The 17,477-nt window shown below is 40.8% G+C and overlaps 1 protein-coding gene and 1 long non-coding RNA gene across 3 annotated transcripts in view; both read left to right on the forward strand.

Moving 5' to 3' along the window:
- Positions 1-456: 456 nt before the first annotated feature.
- The window catches only part of adgrl4 (adhesion G protein-coupled receptor L4), a 28,474-nt gene continuing 11,453 nt past the window's right edge, over positions 457-17,477 (forward strand). The window contains exons 1-9 of the mRNA XM_062556365.1: positions 457-582; positions 772-906; positions 2,388-2,540; positions 7,842-7,991; positions 8,105-8,175; positions 8,807-8,989; positions 9,222-9,405; positions 16,802-16,912; positions 17,169-17,368. Of these exons, the coding sequence (XP_062412349.1) occupies positions 537-582; positions 772-906; positions 2,388-2,540; positions 7,842-7,991; positions 8,105-8,175; positions 8,807-8,989; positions 9,222-9,405; positions 16,802-16,912; positions 17,169-17,368 (1,233 nt within the window). The 5' untranslated portion in view covers positions 457-536. The remainder of the gene's footprint in view (positions 583-771; positions 907-2,387; positions 2,541-7,841; positions 7,992-8,104; positions 8,176-8,806; positions 8,990-9,221; positions 9,406-16,801; positions 16,913-17,168; positions 17,369-17,477) is intronic.
- LOC134102298 (uncharacterized) lies at positions 10,635-13,610 on the forward strand. 2 transcript variants are annotated; one of them, XR_009941506.1, is made up of 6 exons: positions 10,635-11,706; positions 11,999-12,096; positions 12,665-12,754; positions 12,866-12,970; positions 13,198-13,391; positions 13,507-13,610. It is a non-coding gene; the product is annotated as an uncharacterized LOC134102298 (long non-coding RNA). The 2 variants fall into 2 exon arrangements; XR_009941505.1 differs by having other exon boundaries at positions 10,635-12,096.

Consider the following 17,477-nt stretch of genomic DNA (forward strand, 5'->3'; position numbering starts at 1 on the left):
CTTCTCAGGTTTTCAACAATTCCTGTATTATTTGTTTTGTGCAACTCGACATAGCCTTCCGTTTGTCTTTGCTGTTTTTAGCTTTCGTTCTGTCCCTCAATGGTGTCCTGTTTATCCGTCTGGTTGTGTGTTCTGACATTACACATTTTATCTTTAGTAATCAGTTTTGTTTAGTAACAGGTTTTAGTAGCAGGTTTTAGTAGCCAGTTTTATTTAGGACTCAACAAAAACTGCAATTCTAAAAGTCTTATGCTCAAGCAAAGCACACTTTCTATGATCTGAATGAGTTTACGATATTAGGTAGATTGCTTAAACAGTGTATAAATATGTAATCAAATCACACACAAACTCCTCATCCAGCCTGTATACGGTTTCCAGTAAATAGGTGTGTCCCTGTGAGACCACATTTATGTGATCACTGATAGAGCATTAGAACAGGAAGGGTCAGGTTTAGAACAACAGGAAAGCTGGAGGGAAGTAGTGGACGTCACCACCCCTCGAGTCCCGACTGACTGTAAGTCGTCTCGGGTTGGAAAATGTCGCATTTACTAAACTCCTCAATGAAGCTTGTGCTTTTGGAAGGTAAAAATATATATATATATTTTCAAATTATGTTTTTTGTTGTTGCCTAAATGTCCAAAGAACGCTATACACTACCTGATGATGATCATAAAAAAATAATGTCATCTAAAGTTTGTGTTATAATGGTGTAACATTTGCTGTATGCTATGATGACCCCTATTTTTGTCTCATTTCGTTTTTCACGCCTAGCATGGATATTCAGTGTCCTTACACAAGGGATATTTTCTGACACCTGCCCACACTGTCATGAGCTAGCAAGGTGTGAGAACAAGACCTGCAAATGCAAAGATGGCTATACTGGTAATGGAATAAATAACTGTCAAGGTAAGATACACAGGAGCTACATTTAACATTAACTAATTTGTGGCAAATAAAGGGTGCATAACACATTATTCTAGTTATTATTTTCAACCTGTGTTCAACCATACGTTGTACTATGACCTCTAATTAAACATAAACATAGGGACAATTATGATATGTTCACTATTCAAAATATCTTTACATATCTGGAAAATATTGAGTACCTAGTAGATGCTGTCTCAATTTTTTAAAATGTTAGTTAACAGCCAGTAGACCTGCTGATAGTCTTGGACGATCTAAAACAGCACTGTTTACAATGGTGAAATCTAGCTAGCTGTCTAATGCGAAGTGCCTTACATTTTTGGAGAGTTTCTGACACAAAGCTCAAAACTTTGCTGAGTCAGGATAAATAGTCCGGTAAAATATACGAGTGTGTGTCTGTTCTTGTTCTCGCGAGTAAAGTAGTGACACAAGATTGGCTTGAGTTGGTGTGTACAAAGATCTATGAGTTCAGACTTTTAGTAATAGCTTAGACTATGTATTGGTACATCTTAGGAATAATATTAACCATGATACTTGAACTTCCCTCAATGAAGTTGTTAGTATATAGCAAGCAAAATTATGTGTTTAATGGGAAAGGTTGTTGCTTTGAGTTTGGGTGAGTCATTGGGTGAGCTTTAGGTGCCATACAGTCTACAGAAGCATGTTACTGGTATGAGGTTGCCAGGAGAAACAGTGTTGATCCCCCCCACACACACACTCATCAAACACCCTGCTGCTGTTTACATCTTGACCTGAAATAACAGCTCTTGTCATGCTTTTAATAGCTTGGACCTGTTCAGCAGACTGACCACTGCTTTGGGCCATTACACATTGACCCATGATCACAGTTGCTAGGAGGAGTCTTTTTTTTTTCAGGAAAGAATACTAATGTTTATCATCAACAAATTCTGCTTGACTGCTTGGACCCCTCATGATAACAATGGTGTTTTGGGTTATCATTCCTTCCTTGTTCCCATGTACTGTATGCGTGTCAGCCTCAGTCCACATCTGTTATGTCAGACATTTCCTGACATTCCATCGTCTTCTCAAGACTATTCAGGAAGGACAGCTAAGAATACCTTACACAGGATAGCCTGTGTCAGGAGTCAGGACTATCAGGCAATAATGTACAGTAATGTAGTTTCTATATAATGCAAATTACAGTTCTCCTGTGTGCCGGAAATGCATGAATAATTCAGGTAAGTTGGGAGTGACTCATAAAGTGGAGTTGAGAGTGGAATTTGCAAACTGCTTAACACTAACATTATATGGCTTATTTTAAGGCAATGCTAGATGACAATTGATGGTAAACCTTTGCAGACAAAAGCTAAATATAACAGTTGGAAAGTTTGTTTATAGTACTTACTGATTGGTCAATTGTTAAATATTCTAAACTTCTTTTAATTAAACTAATATTGCTGAATATTTGAAAACATATTTTTCTCTCTCTGTTTTGCACACAGATGATGATGAGTGTGAGAGGGTGCCCTACATATGTGGTGACCACGCCACCTGCACCAACACACTGGGAAGCTACCACTGCACCTGTAAAGCAGGCTTCAGCTCTACAAATGGGGCAAAAGAGTTTTGGCCTAACGACGGAACCCACTGTGAAGGTACAGTAATAACAACATTTAGAAATGAATTAGTGAATGAAAGCAATAATTTCATACATTTTGCACCATACTTTTGCATGGCCTTAGTTTAAATTATGGACAAGTTTAACGTCAGCTACTTTAATAACTAGACAAAATCTAATTTAAAACCGTGATACCCTAAACGTAAGAACCAGTAAGTCATCTCAGGCCTCCCACATGACATAGCTTTAGTTTAAGCATTATGCACTTTACTCATGGACTGAGTTTGCACTTTTCTGAAGTTGGGACTCGTTTGATTATCAAGTGACGATGCAGTAATGGGCTGAAAGGTTGCTCGTTTTCCTGCATAGACAGTAAAATAAACTCTTTTTTTTATTTTGTTTTACCCTCACTGAATGGGAGGTGATGGTGACAAGGTTGTTGGGCCCCTGATGTTAGACTTAAAGGGATATTCCGCCATTTGTGGAAATACGCTCATTTTCCACCTTCCCTCGAGCAAAACAATCGATATTTACCTTGTTCCCGTTCATCCAGCCATTCTGTGAGTCTGGCGATACAACTTTTAGCTTCAGCCTAGCATAGATCATTGAATCGGATTAGACCATTAGCCTCTCGCCTGCTAGCTTCATGTTTAAAAGTGACTAATATTTCTGGTAATTTTCCCATTTAAAACGTGTGTCCTCTCAAGTTAGAAAGTGCAATAAGACCAACTGAAAATGAAACCTGCTGTTTTTCTAGGCTGATTTGACATGGAACTACATTCTCATCTGGCGTAATAATCAAGGCAACTTGCAGCTACTGGCACTACTACTGCTTGATGTCTATGGGGACTATTTTCAGATGCTGCGTACGATATCACTGCGCCTATGGTACGTTTGCAAGTTGCCTTGATTATTACGCCAGATGAGAGTGTAGTTCCATGTCAAATCAGCCTAGAAAAACGCCAGGTTTCATTTTCAGTTGGTCTTATTGCACTTTCTAACTTGAGAGGAGACACGTTTTAAATGGGAAAATTATCAGAAATCTTAGTCACTTTTAAACATGAAGCTAGCAGGCGAGAAGCTAATGGTCTAATCCGATTCAGTGATCTATGCTAGGCTGAAGCTAAAAGTTGTATCGCCAGACTCACAGAATGGCTGGATGAACGGGAACAAGGTAAATATCGATTGTTTTGCTCGAGGGGAGGTGGAAAATGAGCGTATTTCCAAAAATGGCGGAATATCCCTTTAACGACTGGATAGTGCCTTAATACGTAAATCAATACCGATATGTATCACAGAACAACATCTGTGGTTGCTTGTTGTCACATAGTTCAACCAAAAGGGTCTTGACCAAGTAGTCAGCAAGTGCATGAGCCCAGTACAGCCATTTTGTGGAGGTGAATCCAACTGCCCTGAATCAAGGGATGGCGTATACAGATCGCACCAAGCCAGTGGTGGCTCCAGAACTTTTATATGTATGGGCCAGGTATTTTCTGAATGGGCCAATATGCCAGACAATACAGATTAAGCCAAAAATGTTGCTACTCTCTAGAAGTCAGTAGTGAGGGCTTGCAAGAAGCCCAAACCAGACATATTCGTTTGCTTAAGCCACATCAGGCTTATAGGTCTCTAGGGCCTGCTGTTTAGATACTGGCAGTTTCTATTGGACCCTTCAAATCAAGTCTTAGCACATCTCTAAACATCTAGAGTGGCCTCTGTTGACTCTGCCCGAGCGGACGGAGAGAGTGAAGGAAGTGTTGTGGAACTTTAAGCAGACACAGCTGTGTGGCCTGCGCTTGGAATGTTGCCATCGGATACCCCCGCACGATGAGAGGAGAGAACTTAAGGCAAGCCAGGGAACAAACCAGGAAGCAGGCACTATTTACATCAGGCTGTCACGAATGTGTTTTGTTGGTTGTGTGAGTGTGTCTGTGTGTGTGTGTGTGTGTGTGTGTGTGTGTGTGTGTGTGTGTGTGTATGCCTCAAGACAGCCAGGAGAAAAAAGGAGCGGAAGACGGGAGCGCCCAGAGCAGGAAGTGAAAGCTCTCTACGGGGAGAGCCGTAGTGATCCATTCAGGAAGCAGGAACCTGGAGTAGCGTGTGTGAATGTGAGTGTGAGTGTGTGTGTGTGGGTGTGTGTGTGTGTGTGTGTGTGTGTGTGTGTGTGTGTGTGTGTGTGTGTGTGTGTGTGTGTGTAAAATTGCTGAGCTGCTCACTCACGTAAGTGGGGTCTGATGAGGTCTGACATGACGGAACTGAGGTTGACGGAATGAATGGGCTCTGGCATGATGCAGCTGAGGCTAACTGAGGTCAAGAGCATCGTCACACAGGTCAGACGAAGGATTCCGCCTCAGGAGCTGAAGGGATTCCACAGCACTCTAGAGAACAGCTGCCCTTAACCAACATTACCAGTCTGAAAGCTTCAAAACAGTGGAAGAGGCCAAGGATACTAGACAGCCAGAAAACACCAAAGGGCCCTTTTATGATTAAGCAAGAACTGAGCGAGCTCTCTTGTTCCTATATATGAGCTCTAGGCTCTTTGTACTCTGGCAGGCCTCTTTCAAAACACTAGGACTGCTGGTCTAGACTACAGACAGACATGGAAAACCCCAGCTTCAGAATCAGAAAGCACCAATCCAATCATGTATTCGTTCAACCTGTGCACTTAACACAGGTGATCTCATCAATTACCTGCATCAAAGACTTGTGCTAATTAGAATCAGCTGGTTTAAGTAAATGGTTGGCTGTACAGTATGTGGTAGGACTTTTACTTTCTCAAGCTGGACTTTTCCACCTCTGACTAGAGCAATGCTATTACTGTACACCCAGCAACATCTGCTCGCTTTATTTTATCAAAATGCGATAAGTTAATAATAATTCATCATCCCTATCTTGCATTTAAGATCCTATTCTGAAACAACACATTGGTCCCTCAGCCTTGATGCTGTCACTGTAGAGTTTCATACGTATGCTTGCAAAAATGTCAACATTTCTCGGCTCGCCTGTTTGCAGCAGTGGAATGTCGAAGCTTCCTTATTGTATTGTGTGCGTAGAGAAATGTAATTCGATTAGAATATATTGTTTTGGGCTCCACGCCCTTCTGTTTACATTCCGCAGCCTGTCAGCCCATTTACATATCATGAACACAAACATGTCTTTCGCTGATAAGAGTGACACAAAGGAGGCATATCCTCACCTCCTCTCTCCAAAACAACGATAAGGCCATCTGATTTCATGTGTGTGCTGTGGCCCATGAGATTACCATCACACCCTGCATGTCCCCTGTCTGCATGTGGTGGAGGCAGGAGAGATTTCCCCTGGATACCATCATCATCACATACAGGATGTCCAGGGTCATGCTGCGTTGGCGGGACATAGTCACAGCAGGTGGGCAGGAAAGAGACATACCATATAGGTGTGGAGATTCCTGGAACACCCAGGGCATCCGAGATCATACAGAAATCATACAGATGTTTTGGCTGGAACAGGATTTGACCGGTGCATGTGACACAGCTGGGAAACATCACATATTATGAAGAAGTCAAACACTTACTGTAAGACTACAAATATGAGGTTGAACTGCTGAAAAACTTATTGGGAAATCCAGTGTGAACTGTTTTATGTGGGCTGTTCAGTGTTAGCTAGTCACTTTTAGCTTCTCAGTGTGAGCTCTTCATTGTTAGCTAGTCAATGCCAGTTGTTTAGTGTGAGCTATTCAGTATTAGTCACTATAAACTGTTCAGTGTGAGCTAGCCAGTGTACGCTGTTCAGTGTCGAAGTGAGTGATCTATACCACAGCAGAACAGATCCAGGAGAGAACAGCACAGAAAGGAAACTATTTCCGATTGATCATCTCTTTTCCCGCAGCAGCAAACCACCCATAAGTGACTCGAAGATTGAAAGCCCTGCTTTGAGATATGAAACACCATCCGAAACAACCCCTCATGGATATGACTATTGACTGTTTATGTAGTCCTTATAATCCTCTTTAAACCTCTGCATCTGCAGTCCACTCCTATATGGTGATGGAATATTTAGCAGACACATACATCCCCCCCCCCCTATATTAATGCCTGTACTGACAGGAGGCGGTTGGACCAACTGTTCAGAGGTTGCGAAACGTCCAAGTACACTGATGATGGATGTCTCAAAGACACTTGCTGTGACATATTGCCTGTGTCTCTACAGATGGCAGCTTGTAACAGTAGACCGAGAACTCTGTCTGTGTCAATGATACAGTGGCTAAAGCCTGACAAGGCACCTGGTAAAAAAAAAAAAAAAAAAAAAAACATTAATGTAAGACTACACAGGCCACATGTGGCTAGAGAAGCACATCTCGACAGCAAATTGCACGACACCACTTTCCCGTTGGCAGATGGGAGATGGAACTAGACTGGACACTTATGGTGAAGAATAAATCCACACCACCGCACGTGATACACATGTTTCAGCGGTGTGCCACTGTGTTTAGTGAAGTGGCATTACAGTGGGAGATGTGCATGTGTGCTCTGGCTAGTGCAAAACAAATGTGTTGAAAACAACACAGCAACACAATCTCTATATCCAGATTGGGACAACAGAGTTTGTGTCGTTTACAACACATTGCTTTTGTTATTCGTTTCAAGAGTGTACGCAGTATGTATTGACAATTGTGTTGTTTATTAACACATCTTCATATCCAGATAGGGACAGTGCAATTTGTGTAGTTTCCAACACATTTGTTTTAAGAGTGTATCGGAGTTCCTCATTCTATGTGTTTCATTATATGTGTAAAATTTGAGATACAGTAGGTGTTAAAATGACCATTGTATTCATGTTATTTAGTGACCATGAGCCAGTATATTATGTGAATGCCCTAGTTCAAGGGATTTCAAAGATTTCCATTTGTCACATAGAGTTACTGTTGTAAAACATGAATTGGAGTTAGTGAAATGGCATTTAGCTGCTCAACTTAAATATGGATTTTCATTTGTCACACACACAGAGTTACAAAAGAAAAACATGTAGTAAAATGGCATTTAGCAGCTCAGCTTTCCTGTGCATAGTCTAGGTGTATAATAGTGTACTGTAGGTTTTGGTAGGTTTTAGCGTCTTTGTTCTCCCTGTCTAAGTCTGATGTATTTACGCATAAGAACCGACTTCCTCTGCCGTTCTGTATCAGTGATCTGAAATGTTCCCTGTGTGTACTTAATAAACAGCACTCCTGCCAAAGCAAAGTCTGAGTTTACTCGGAACACTGACAATAGCCCACGCCGTGCCTTATGTGTGGAATCTTGAAAAATAACTTTGGGTTAATTGATCATCAAAAAATTCTGACTGAGATGTTTCTTTGTTCTAGATATCAATGAATGCCAGCAGACTGAAATATGTGGGCCGTTTTCCAACTGCTATAACACTAACGGGTCCTTTCACTGCTCGTGTCAAAGAAATTATGTTTCAACAACTGGGGCCAAGTTATTTCAGCCAGACTCACGGACAACTTGCTTAGGTACGTGTCATTTTCTGAATGTTAATCAAACATGTACATGTATTTCTGCTCAAAGGTCAAATTTGTGAATTTGTATCTATTCATATTACCCTGCTTGTCATCCTATGTTTCAGAGAACCCTGTCCCTAACTGTCATGAAGACAGACAGTGTTTATCAAGTCGAATCAGAGCCACCCTACACAATGTGAGTTTCTCAGCCAGAGAGGATGAACGTTTTGAAATCATATATAAACTGTGATCTTATTGTAGAGGACCAAACATCAAAGTAGTTCATGGATGTGATTGTGAACATTTGACAATTTGATATGCAAGTGCTGCCCTCTGGTGTTAGGAAATACTAACTTCAGTCAATGCCACAGTCACAGGCACAGACACAACTAAAATGAAAGAACTAAAATGAAAGAAAACCTGCAGGCTAAGATCCAGAAGTTATAAATATCAAATGGCTATCATTCATATTTCATAGTTGATTTTTAGAGAACAAAAAATGATTGTATAATAAAAGTTGGTCCCTTGTAGTACTTTTGAGTCATATAACTTATTTTAGAAGATTAATTCATAACTTAGAAGAAATAGTACGAGAAGAAACATTATTTATAAAACATGGCAATAAATCCTTTTGTAAACAACCAGGGAAAATGGGTGCAAATATTTGTTCACTAGCTTATTATATTCACTGAAAAAAAGGCGCTCATGAGAGTATAAAGCCAGAAGATAATCCAATATTTTCACTTCCTGGCTGTGGTGGCTCAGGTTCTCAATACGGTTTTCTCTTCGGAGTTTGCTATTATTATATTTCTTCCTTGCTTTTGCAGATCAGCAGTCTAAGCCCTCCCCAGCAGCTGTTGGGGGAGATGAAGAAGCAAACATCAGGAGAATTAAACTCAGTTGATGTAATCGCCTACACAGAGGCTCTCTCTGCTGCAGCCATGAACTTCAATAAAAGTGGGAGTAAAAGTTACTCTGATGATCAAGTTCCCGTGAAGGAAGCCATTATGGTCAGTAACCCTCATTTGCTCCAATCAGACTATATGCTCTTCAACTAAAGGGATATTAGTTGTCAGAGTTTGTCAGATTTGTCTTGATATTTGTATTTGCAGAGCTGTTTTCATTTAGGGGTTATTTTTTGGGCCAACATTCAGTTTATCATCATTATTATTACTATTATCATTATTATTATTATTATTATTGCAAGTGCTAATCTAGGTTTCCCTCCATATTGCCTTGCAGGACTTTGTTGAGACAGTGAACAATCTGGTAGAATATAATGAGTTGGAGGCATGGAACAGAATAGAGGAACACCAGCGAGAGCTGACCCTGACCAAGCTCTTCCACTCAGTGGAGCAGGGAACTCTGGCCTTGTCCAAAATCAACAGCAACGTTACCAGCGTGGAGGTCAATGAGGGTGACATAGGTAAGACCATCTAGACAAGTGTGTGCATGTGTTCGTGTGCTTAATTATCCATCTCTTTTAAGGATACAGGTGGTCTGGTCAGGGTCAATTGTCAAATGTAACTCTGGCGAAAATGGACAAAAATGTGGTTTTCTAAATGAAAATACATCAACTAAGCCCAATGCTCAAAACACCGCCAAACACCTCGTCAGCAGTTTGCTGTAGGTGTCAACCCATAGAAGCAGTTCACGAACCCGAAGTTTAACAGAGGAGCTCCTCACAAAGGAAAGTCTGTGTCGATTATTGAACGCAATGCAATAGTCCATTAAAAAAAAAACAAGTAAACGTTGTTGTTCGTGGCAGTTTGCCCAAATATAAGTTAATGACAGTCGGCAAAAACGTTGGCATGGTTTGTGAACTTTCAGCTATAACTTTATAACCTAAAGCTATGAAGCTGGGTCATGTGGGTATATGCTAACAAGCTAACAACACATTCACCTGAATTCTGTTAAACATTAGCCTACTACCCCAACACCAATCATGAACCATCTACACGAGAAATAAGGAAACAGCTTTACCTCCAGTCTATCCAGTCAGTTGGAGTGCTTCTTCAAGCAAACTTTCTTTGACTTCTTTGGGTCAGAACAGCTCTCCTCGGAATAATGAAGTTGTCCTTCTCAAAAGTATTACTGCAGTCAAGGTAATCCATCACTTTAGTTTCGATTGACGTGTCAATGTCCAAATTCAAAAGAATAAGTCACTGGTTCACTAGAGACATCATATCGCATTGACAGCTGATGAAAACTTTCTGGATTGTGACTTTTCGTTTTGTTTCGCAGCTGGGAAAGGAACAAACAACCATCCTATCTTTCTTGATAGTTTTCTCCTGTATGTAGCATGTAGCCTATCTCACTCTACTCTGAGCCAAAGCCATCGATCTCATGGCTTTGCTCTGAGCCAACCAACACCTGACTACCCGTAGTCCTTTCCGGCAAGAGCTCTCGCGTTCTTCCGTGTGAGATCTCGCGTTACATTTCTGTGCTTCAGATAGGGTTGCGGTCTGATCTGATTCAGAGTTTTTAGCGGCTGTTATTAACTTATACTTGGCCAAACTGCCACGAACTTCAAGGTATACGCGTTTACTTCCTGGATGAAATCTTTGGCTCGATCTTGGCCCCATCCTAATCCACTGTTTGCGACTTGTAGAAGAGGGCTGTAGCTTTTGCCCGTGCTAGCTCTGCAGTGTGTTAACAAAAATACATCTTCCATGGCTTAGTTGATGTATTATATTTTCATTCAGAAGAACACTTTTTTGTCCATTTTCGCCCGAGTAACACTTTTTTTTTTTTTTTTTTAGCAGAAGTCAGTTTCCTACTTAATTTAATTAATCAATCAAGCGTGAAAGTTATTAAGGTAGGCCTATTTCTGCTACTCTCATCTACTCCATGCAAAACTTCAGAGCACTTCATAGCTGGATTGACTGAATTGGCATTAACCGGGGAAGTATTACACCCTGTCTACAAAACTGTCACCAAAATATGAACCATAATAGAAAATTAACATTATGATTATAAAAATCATATGTTGTTCAGACTATCCCTATGCCTTCATAGTAGGCCTATAAGCAATGATGTTTTAAATGTTGAGTGTTGAGTTATCTAGGCTAAATCAGGGTCATACATTTACAAAAAATGTTGAGGTTAAAAGACGTTCCTAACTGGGACATTAAAGGTGGGGTAGGAGTTGTTTGGAGCATACTCTCTGGAGCATTTTTTAATATATTGCTTGAAATACTCTTCACACCCCCATTGCAACCAATTAATTAAAAGTTTTGACACAAAAATGAAAAAAATTAGTGGCGTCTAGAACGAGAAATCTAGGAAAAACACTATCCAATCATACTGAGCGGACCGTTGACAATGATTGGATTCTGATTACGTCTATCAAACTGCACTCTGCTCCTCCCTCCCCCTCCCTCTCCCTCTGCGCGTACCCTTCTTCGTGAACGTGCTGATTGCGTGTGCTCGCCCTGAAGCTTGCCAGGAAGCTAGAGCCAGCTTGGTTAGCACGTAGCATTCCTAAACGTATAGTTAGCATACAAGATACGGCAACGACGATTTGAACATTATGGCAGAAAAGGTGCCAACAACGGGCCGAAAAAGAAAGACTGTTTTGAGAAGGCTTCTGCCAAAAAAAAGGGCAGACGAAGACAGCCAAGACCCGAGTGGCCATCGGTGCTGCTGCATTTGTTCGATGGCGTCAGCTAAAGGAACAGCAAGAGCTGCAAACGGATGCCATGGTGGCCCTATTTCTACTGGATAGGTAAGATTACATTATGTCTTTATAATGTTTGAGAGCACTTGTTAATGCTTTAGGACAGTATGTTGTCGTTTCTAACAAGTATTCAGCCAGTGAGAGGATAAAACGATGTAGACGAGCTGCAATGCCCCGGCATGTTTGGCTAAGTTAGCTAACACCGAAGTATGTCAACGTTACTGCTTTCAATCGCTAATCAAAGTTATTTGTATATCCGTGAAGATTTTTCCCCATGGCATTTATTTCATGCTTCTAAACTATTTACTAACTTGATGACTCTTATTTATTGTTTTGTTAGTTACGTGAAGGGCACAACATCTACACCCGTGAAACAAGGTTTCAAGAGACCCCCTCCTCCCCCGTATCCACAATTCTGACAGAAACCCCCTCTGACACGTGAGTATCCGAACTTTATGTTGACAACAAGCTGGATGGTCAATGTAGGCTAACGATTTGAAATATGTTGGTCAGTTTATCTTTTACTTAGAGTACCGCTTCCCTAGTCTTACTACAGCTCTGGCCAAGTGGGCTTGTTGAACACAAGTTTTGCCTTTTGCAGTTGTTCTATAGCTCGTATTTATCTAACATTATACGTGCTAACATTAGATTGCTTGGGTTTCAAATGCTTGCTGTCTAAGAATGTTGCAGTGATACTGATATAGGTTTGATTGCTGTTTATTTCTATTGTCAAAATTGTTCGACCAGGGCTAAAGCTAGCCTTGAGAAATGAAAAGTATATACTATCAGGCAATGCCAGCTGTACGCACCAGATCAAGCTTTTTGACTACAATGTTTACACAGTTTACAACTTTTCACCTGTATAGGGTATAGTAAGGTTTTCCTTATCCATGCCTAGGTTGTAGGATTTCACAGCTCTAATACATTTCTGCTACACTACATGCATCACCATATTGCTATGATTGTTCAGTGGTTTATTTACCATGATTTCTTTTTTCAACTTTAGCTAAAGGACCGTTCAAAGACAGTGGCATACACCATTCTTAGTTTAGACATCTGGCATGGATCAAAGAACTTGAGCAAAAGACTTGTAGCGGTATGTTCTGGATCTCCTTTCCAATTGTATGCTTTGTACGTTACCTACATCAACCTTTTGATGTGAACTTTTGTTGACATCCTTTTAAAACCTTTGTTGTTCAATGTCCAGGCAGGGCAGCAAAAGGGATGCTGTGACTTACTGACATGGAGCAAAGATGTCTGCAACCATTTCTGGCATTGTTGCAAAGCTGCAAGCTGTTATGAAGAGTTCATGGTAAGTAACCTATCACAGATGATGTAATTTGTGTGTTTCTGAATGGAGTAGTAATATGAACTGTAACATGGGTTACACAGTCATACTAATAACCAACTGTCATTTTATGTCTTGAACAATCTCTACTTTGGCCAACAGCTTGGACCCCTTGTCAGACTTGTCATTGTGCACACTCTGTGTTTGTGAGATCCCTTATTTAAAGTCATTTTGTAACTATTTCTCCTCAGGACCTGTGGATGGGACTCCTGCACCACGTCACAGGAGAACATGAGTGGGCCCTTGGTGCCTGCCACCACGGCCCTTTGGAGGACAGCAGAGAGAAAGACTGGATACAACAGGGCAGTTTGGCACACCAGAGATTGTGGGAAATTGTTCTTGAGGCAGGCTGGCTGAAGAACATCGTCAAGTATCTGCGTTTCAGGTACACCTGCAAATATTCACAAGACTTCCTCTATAATAATGCCCCTTTGGTATTCTAAAAGTTGCAAATGTTATTACTCTCAGATATGTGGTTGTGACTGGTATTTTTTATACAGCACAGGCCTCTCCACCCACAGACTAGGCCCCACAGTGTTGCAGCATGTGCCTGACCTACCAGCCAGCACTGACCAGATGCATCAGCTATGAGGAAACAGTTTCCCTGAAATTGTACATAGTTGTATTTAAGATTTTGTATTTTTTTTATTAGTATTATATGGTTGTTTTTGTTTGTTTGTTTCCCCCCAAATATCTCAATAAACAGTTGTTAACACAATTTTGGTTGTTTGGCTTTTTTGATCATTTCTAATGAATGAGCAGGGATGGCAAGGTAAAATGTATGTTCAGAAGAACACAATCAGATAGTTCTTTGAAATAAACAGAGATTTATTGCCTATGCATTGATGATTTAAGAACGATGACCAAACAAAGTCAAACAGGGTGCAGAACAAAACTGAGATGTGCATAAATGAAATAAATAAAGCTAACTATGTACATAGCTACCAGATTTACTAAACTCTACTCGGGACAAACCCTTTATATTGCCCAAGTGGATCTGGAAAACACTGCTGAATCCTCCAAACGCAGCAACTGGGTATGACGACACGCCGACCATGACCAAGTGCGCCATACTGCCACACAACATACTGTCTGTATGCTGCGTAACAGAACTGACGGTTGCTCTCGCCTGCTTCTGGAGCATCTGCCTCTGCCCGGACATCGTTCCAGATTCTTCTAGCAAGGCGAAGAACCCCCTCCGACAAAATAAATAGGTGTGGCAGCATTGAGATGCATGAATCTGGATGTTGTCCACAGCATTTTCTCTCTAGATCAGTGGGCATTTCCCAGCAGTTTGAGCAGACACACCAGGTGGGTTGGCCTGGAACTGGGAGGCCTGGTGGAGGGGTACCAAATGTTTGGTCTAGCAGATCAAACATCTGACTGGGGTCACGTCTCAGGCTGAGCCGTAGCAGCTGAAGGCTCTGTTCTAGACTTAGTGTTTCAATCCTGGCCTGTAAAGCAACAGATAAATACAATAGATTAATAAAGATCAGCTCTGTCTTTAAAATATTATACAGTGCATGGCAGGTGAGCACACACTAATCACTCTTCAAGATAAAGAAAATGGTTTGTACTTTTATCAGAGGCAAATATTATTTTTGATAATAAATGTGATAAACACCTCCTCTCTTGCCATCCTTTGGGCTTGTAGCTCTTCAACTCTTCAACTCTAGACTCTAGACTGTCAGATCTCCGCGTGCCTTGCCTCTGCCTCCTCCTCAGCCCCCCCGTGCTCCTCTCACCTGTCGCTGACGTTGCCCTCTGGATGTGGATGGCTCCGGCGGCGTGTAATCACAATCAGAGCCAGCGAGGCTCTCATCATGGGAGCTCTAAATAAATGATATAATACATACAGCTAAAACTCAAACGAATCACACTTTCGTTGGTAAGTTACAGACTGTAAACTTGAATAAATCGTCAACACGGGCAAACATTCGTGTAAAGTTCGCTGGCAAGCAGTGTTGTTACTACATAAATCATTACGGAATGTAACGTTAGCCTGCTATGTATGAAATAGGACTGTTACGTCGAAACACATATGTACGAAATGCATGCATATGCATGAAATGGATGCATGCATGAAATGCACATTACAGCGTCAAAAGTAAACTAACTAGCTAACTTTGGGTAGCTGCTAGCGGGTGGCTAGTCTTGCTAATGATTATTAGCCAGAGCTAGTTTTTAGGTTATAGCCTATGACACGTATCAAAGTAACTAAGTGAATAGCCAAACTTCTAATCTAATATACTCATAAATATAACTTGAAATGATAATCATAGTCGTTAGTTAGGTTCATTATGATGTTGAAAGGTATTTTCTTACCTGTGAATTCGCCATGAGAAAAAGTTAGCAAAAGTTAGCCAAAGCCAATCGATGCTTGCTTTCAGAACCATGGACAGGTCAGAACAGCGCTCGTGCACCTTCGTGCTCGTGAACCAGAACAGAGCTCGTGCACTTTCCTGCTCGTGAACAAGCATTGCGCGTTCCTGTACTCTGGAGGCGTGGCTTCGGGGGGAAGTCTGAAGAAAGGGGCTGGTACTTTTGACCTGTGTATTTTCAAAATGCAGCTTTGCTGGAATCGTTTTCCAGGATCTCCAACCCTACCTTTAAGGAGAAACTCATGAATACTCCAAATTATTCAATTCTGTAATTCACAAAGCATGTTAATGCTAACAGCTCGTCTGTGAAATTCTTAGGAGTAGGCAAGCGGACTCCTGACTCACCAAGACCAATTCACAAAAGATTGGAAACCATCACTTCGAATCATTCCATGATGCAATGTTTTGAAACTAATACACATGCAGTCACTCAATCACACAGGAATAATTGTGCAGCTTGTCAGGGACACAATTACACCACCACCACCAACCATTACCATTCAACAGAATTGTTTGTCTCCTTCAAACTTGAACCAAGAATAATAATAATAAAACAAATATGTATGAACAAAACAAAACAAAACAAAACAAAAAACTAGGCTAAATATAGTCTCACATTTTATTCCTGTCTACTGTTTGCAAGCATTAGTTGCATTTTGTACATTTTGCAAAAATATTGTGTCAATCCGCAGTGTACTCTGTTACTGGTTTATTCCTTGTTACTTATTTGTATTTGTTTGTTTACTTGTTTGTTTATTTATTTTACCTCTCATACCTTAAGGTAGGTAGCCTGCTTATGCAGCGCATGCCTACTTAGCAGCATAGACCTGTCACTCACAAGCCAATCACCGAGGTAACAGCAAGCAAAGCTGGAGCAGGAGAGTTGATATCAGCCCTGCCAACAATGTTTTTGTCTTCTCCAAGGAGTTGTCATTTTTCTCTCACTAAAACTTGATCTCAGTATCTTGTTAGTTAGGTGATAGTTAGCTAGTAACTTTTCATTTCATTGAAGAGTGCTTTAGCAGTAACATAAAATGCTTTGTGAATACGGGCCCTGATTTTCTACTTATAGGCCTCTACTGGTACTTGTACTTTGCTGCACTCTAGTGGACTGTAGTGTCCTTGGTGCAGATACGTCCGTGGTGACCGCAAACAACATCATGTCTACTGGATATCTTTGCGCATATTTTCCTTTGAATGCCATGATTTTGTGTGGGAGTTTTTTTTTTTTTTTTTTTTTTTGTTTATTTGGTTGTTTTTTTGGTTGTTTGGTTGTACTTATCGGGAACCTGCTTTAGTAAAAGGTTTTAATGAAGTGGGCCCGCTCGAAGTACACTACGGTATCTTTCTCGCCATGGTTTTATGGTTATCTGTTGTGATGTACTACAACCTGTTTTCTGTTCTCATTTTGCAGAATTAAAGCTCTACATGCTGAAGGGTCTGGAGAGGAAGAAGAAAGTCTCTGTCTCCCTGGGAGTAAATTCCATTGTTTTAACACCCAAAAAAGTAGAAACAGCTTCCAGTGGTAAGGCTTGACAAAATCTGCATTTTTTTAAAAATATGTCATTATGCCATTCAATAGACCCAATAATTTTAGACCTACTGTATTGCACTGAAATGAATAAATAGCTTGTGTGTTAGTATTGCAGTACAATAATGACATTCCAGTGTATTTTTTATGTCTTCCAGTTGAACAACATAGATAGTACTAATGATATTTCACATACAGTACAGTATATGGATTTTCAATACATCCCTGGTGTATTTGTTGTATTTATTAGGAAGTGTCCCCGTGGTGTTTGTCCAATACAAGCATATTGGGGTGGTCTTGGAGCCCAAAATTGACCCAGGACTGGTTGATTATACAAGGTTTGCTGCAGCTGGTCCGGTGATCGTGAACTCAGAGGTCTTAGCAGCTGCCATAGGTTCTCCTCACTTGTACCCACTTAAAGAAGTGTCTTTTACTTTGAAGCATTCAGAGGTACTTCCTTTCTCAGTTTCTGCTTTTGCTGTTTTAGCGGAGTTTAGAGGAGATGGAAACAAGACTAGACAACACGAAAAGCCACAGTAATAGTCATTAGCCATTCATT

Source organism: Sardina pilchardus, chromosome 15 (genome assembly GCF_963854185.1).
Source record: "Sardina pilchardus chromosome 15, fSarPil1.1, whole genome shotgun sequence".
NCBI lineage: Eukaryota > Metazoa > Chordata > Actinopteri > Clupeiformes > Clupeidae > Sardina > Sardina pilchardus.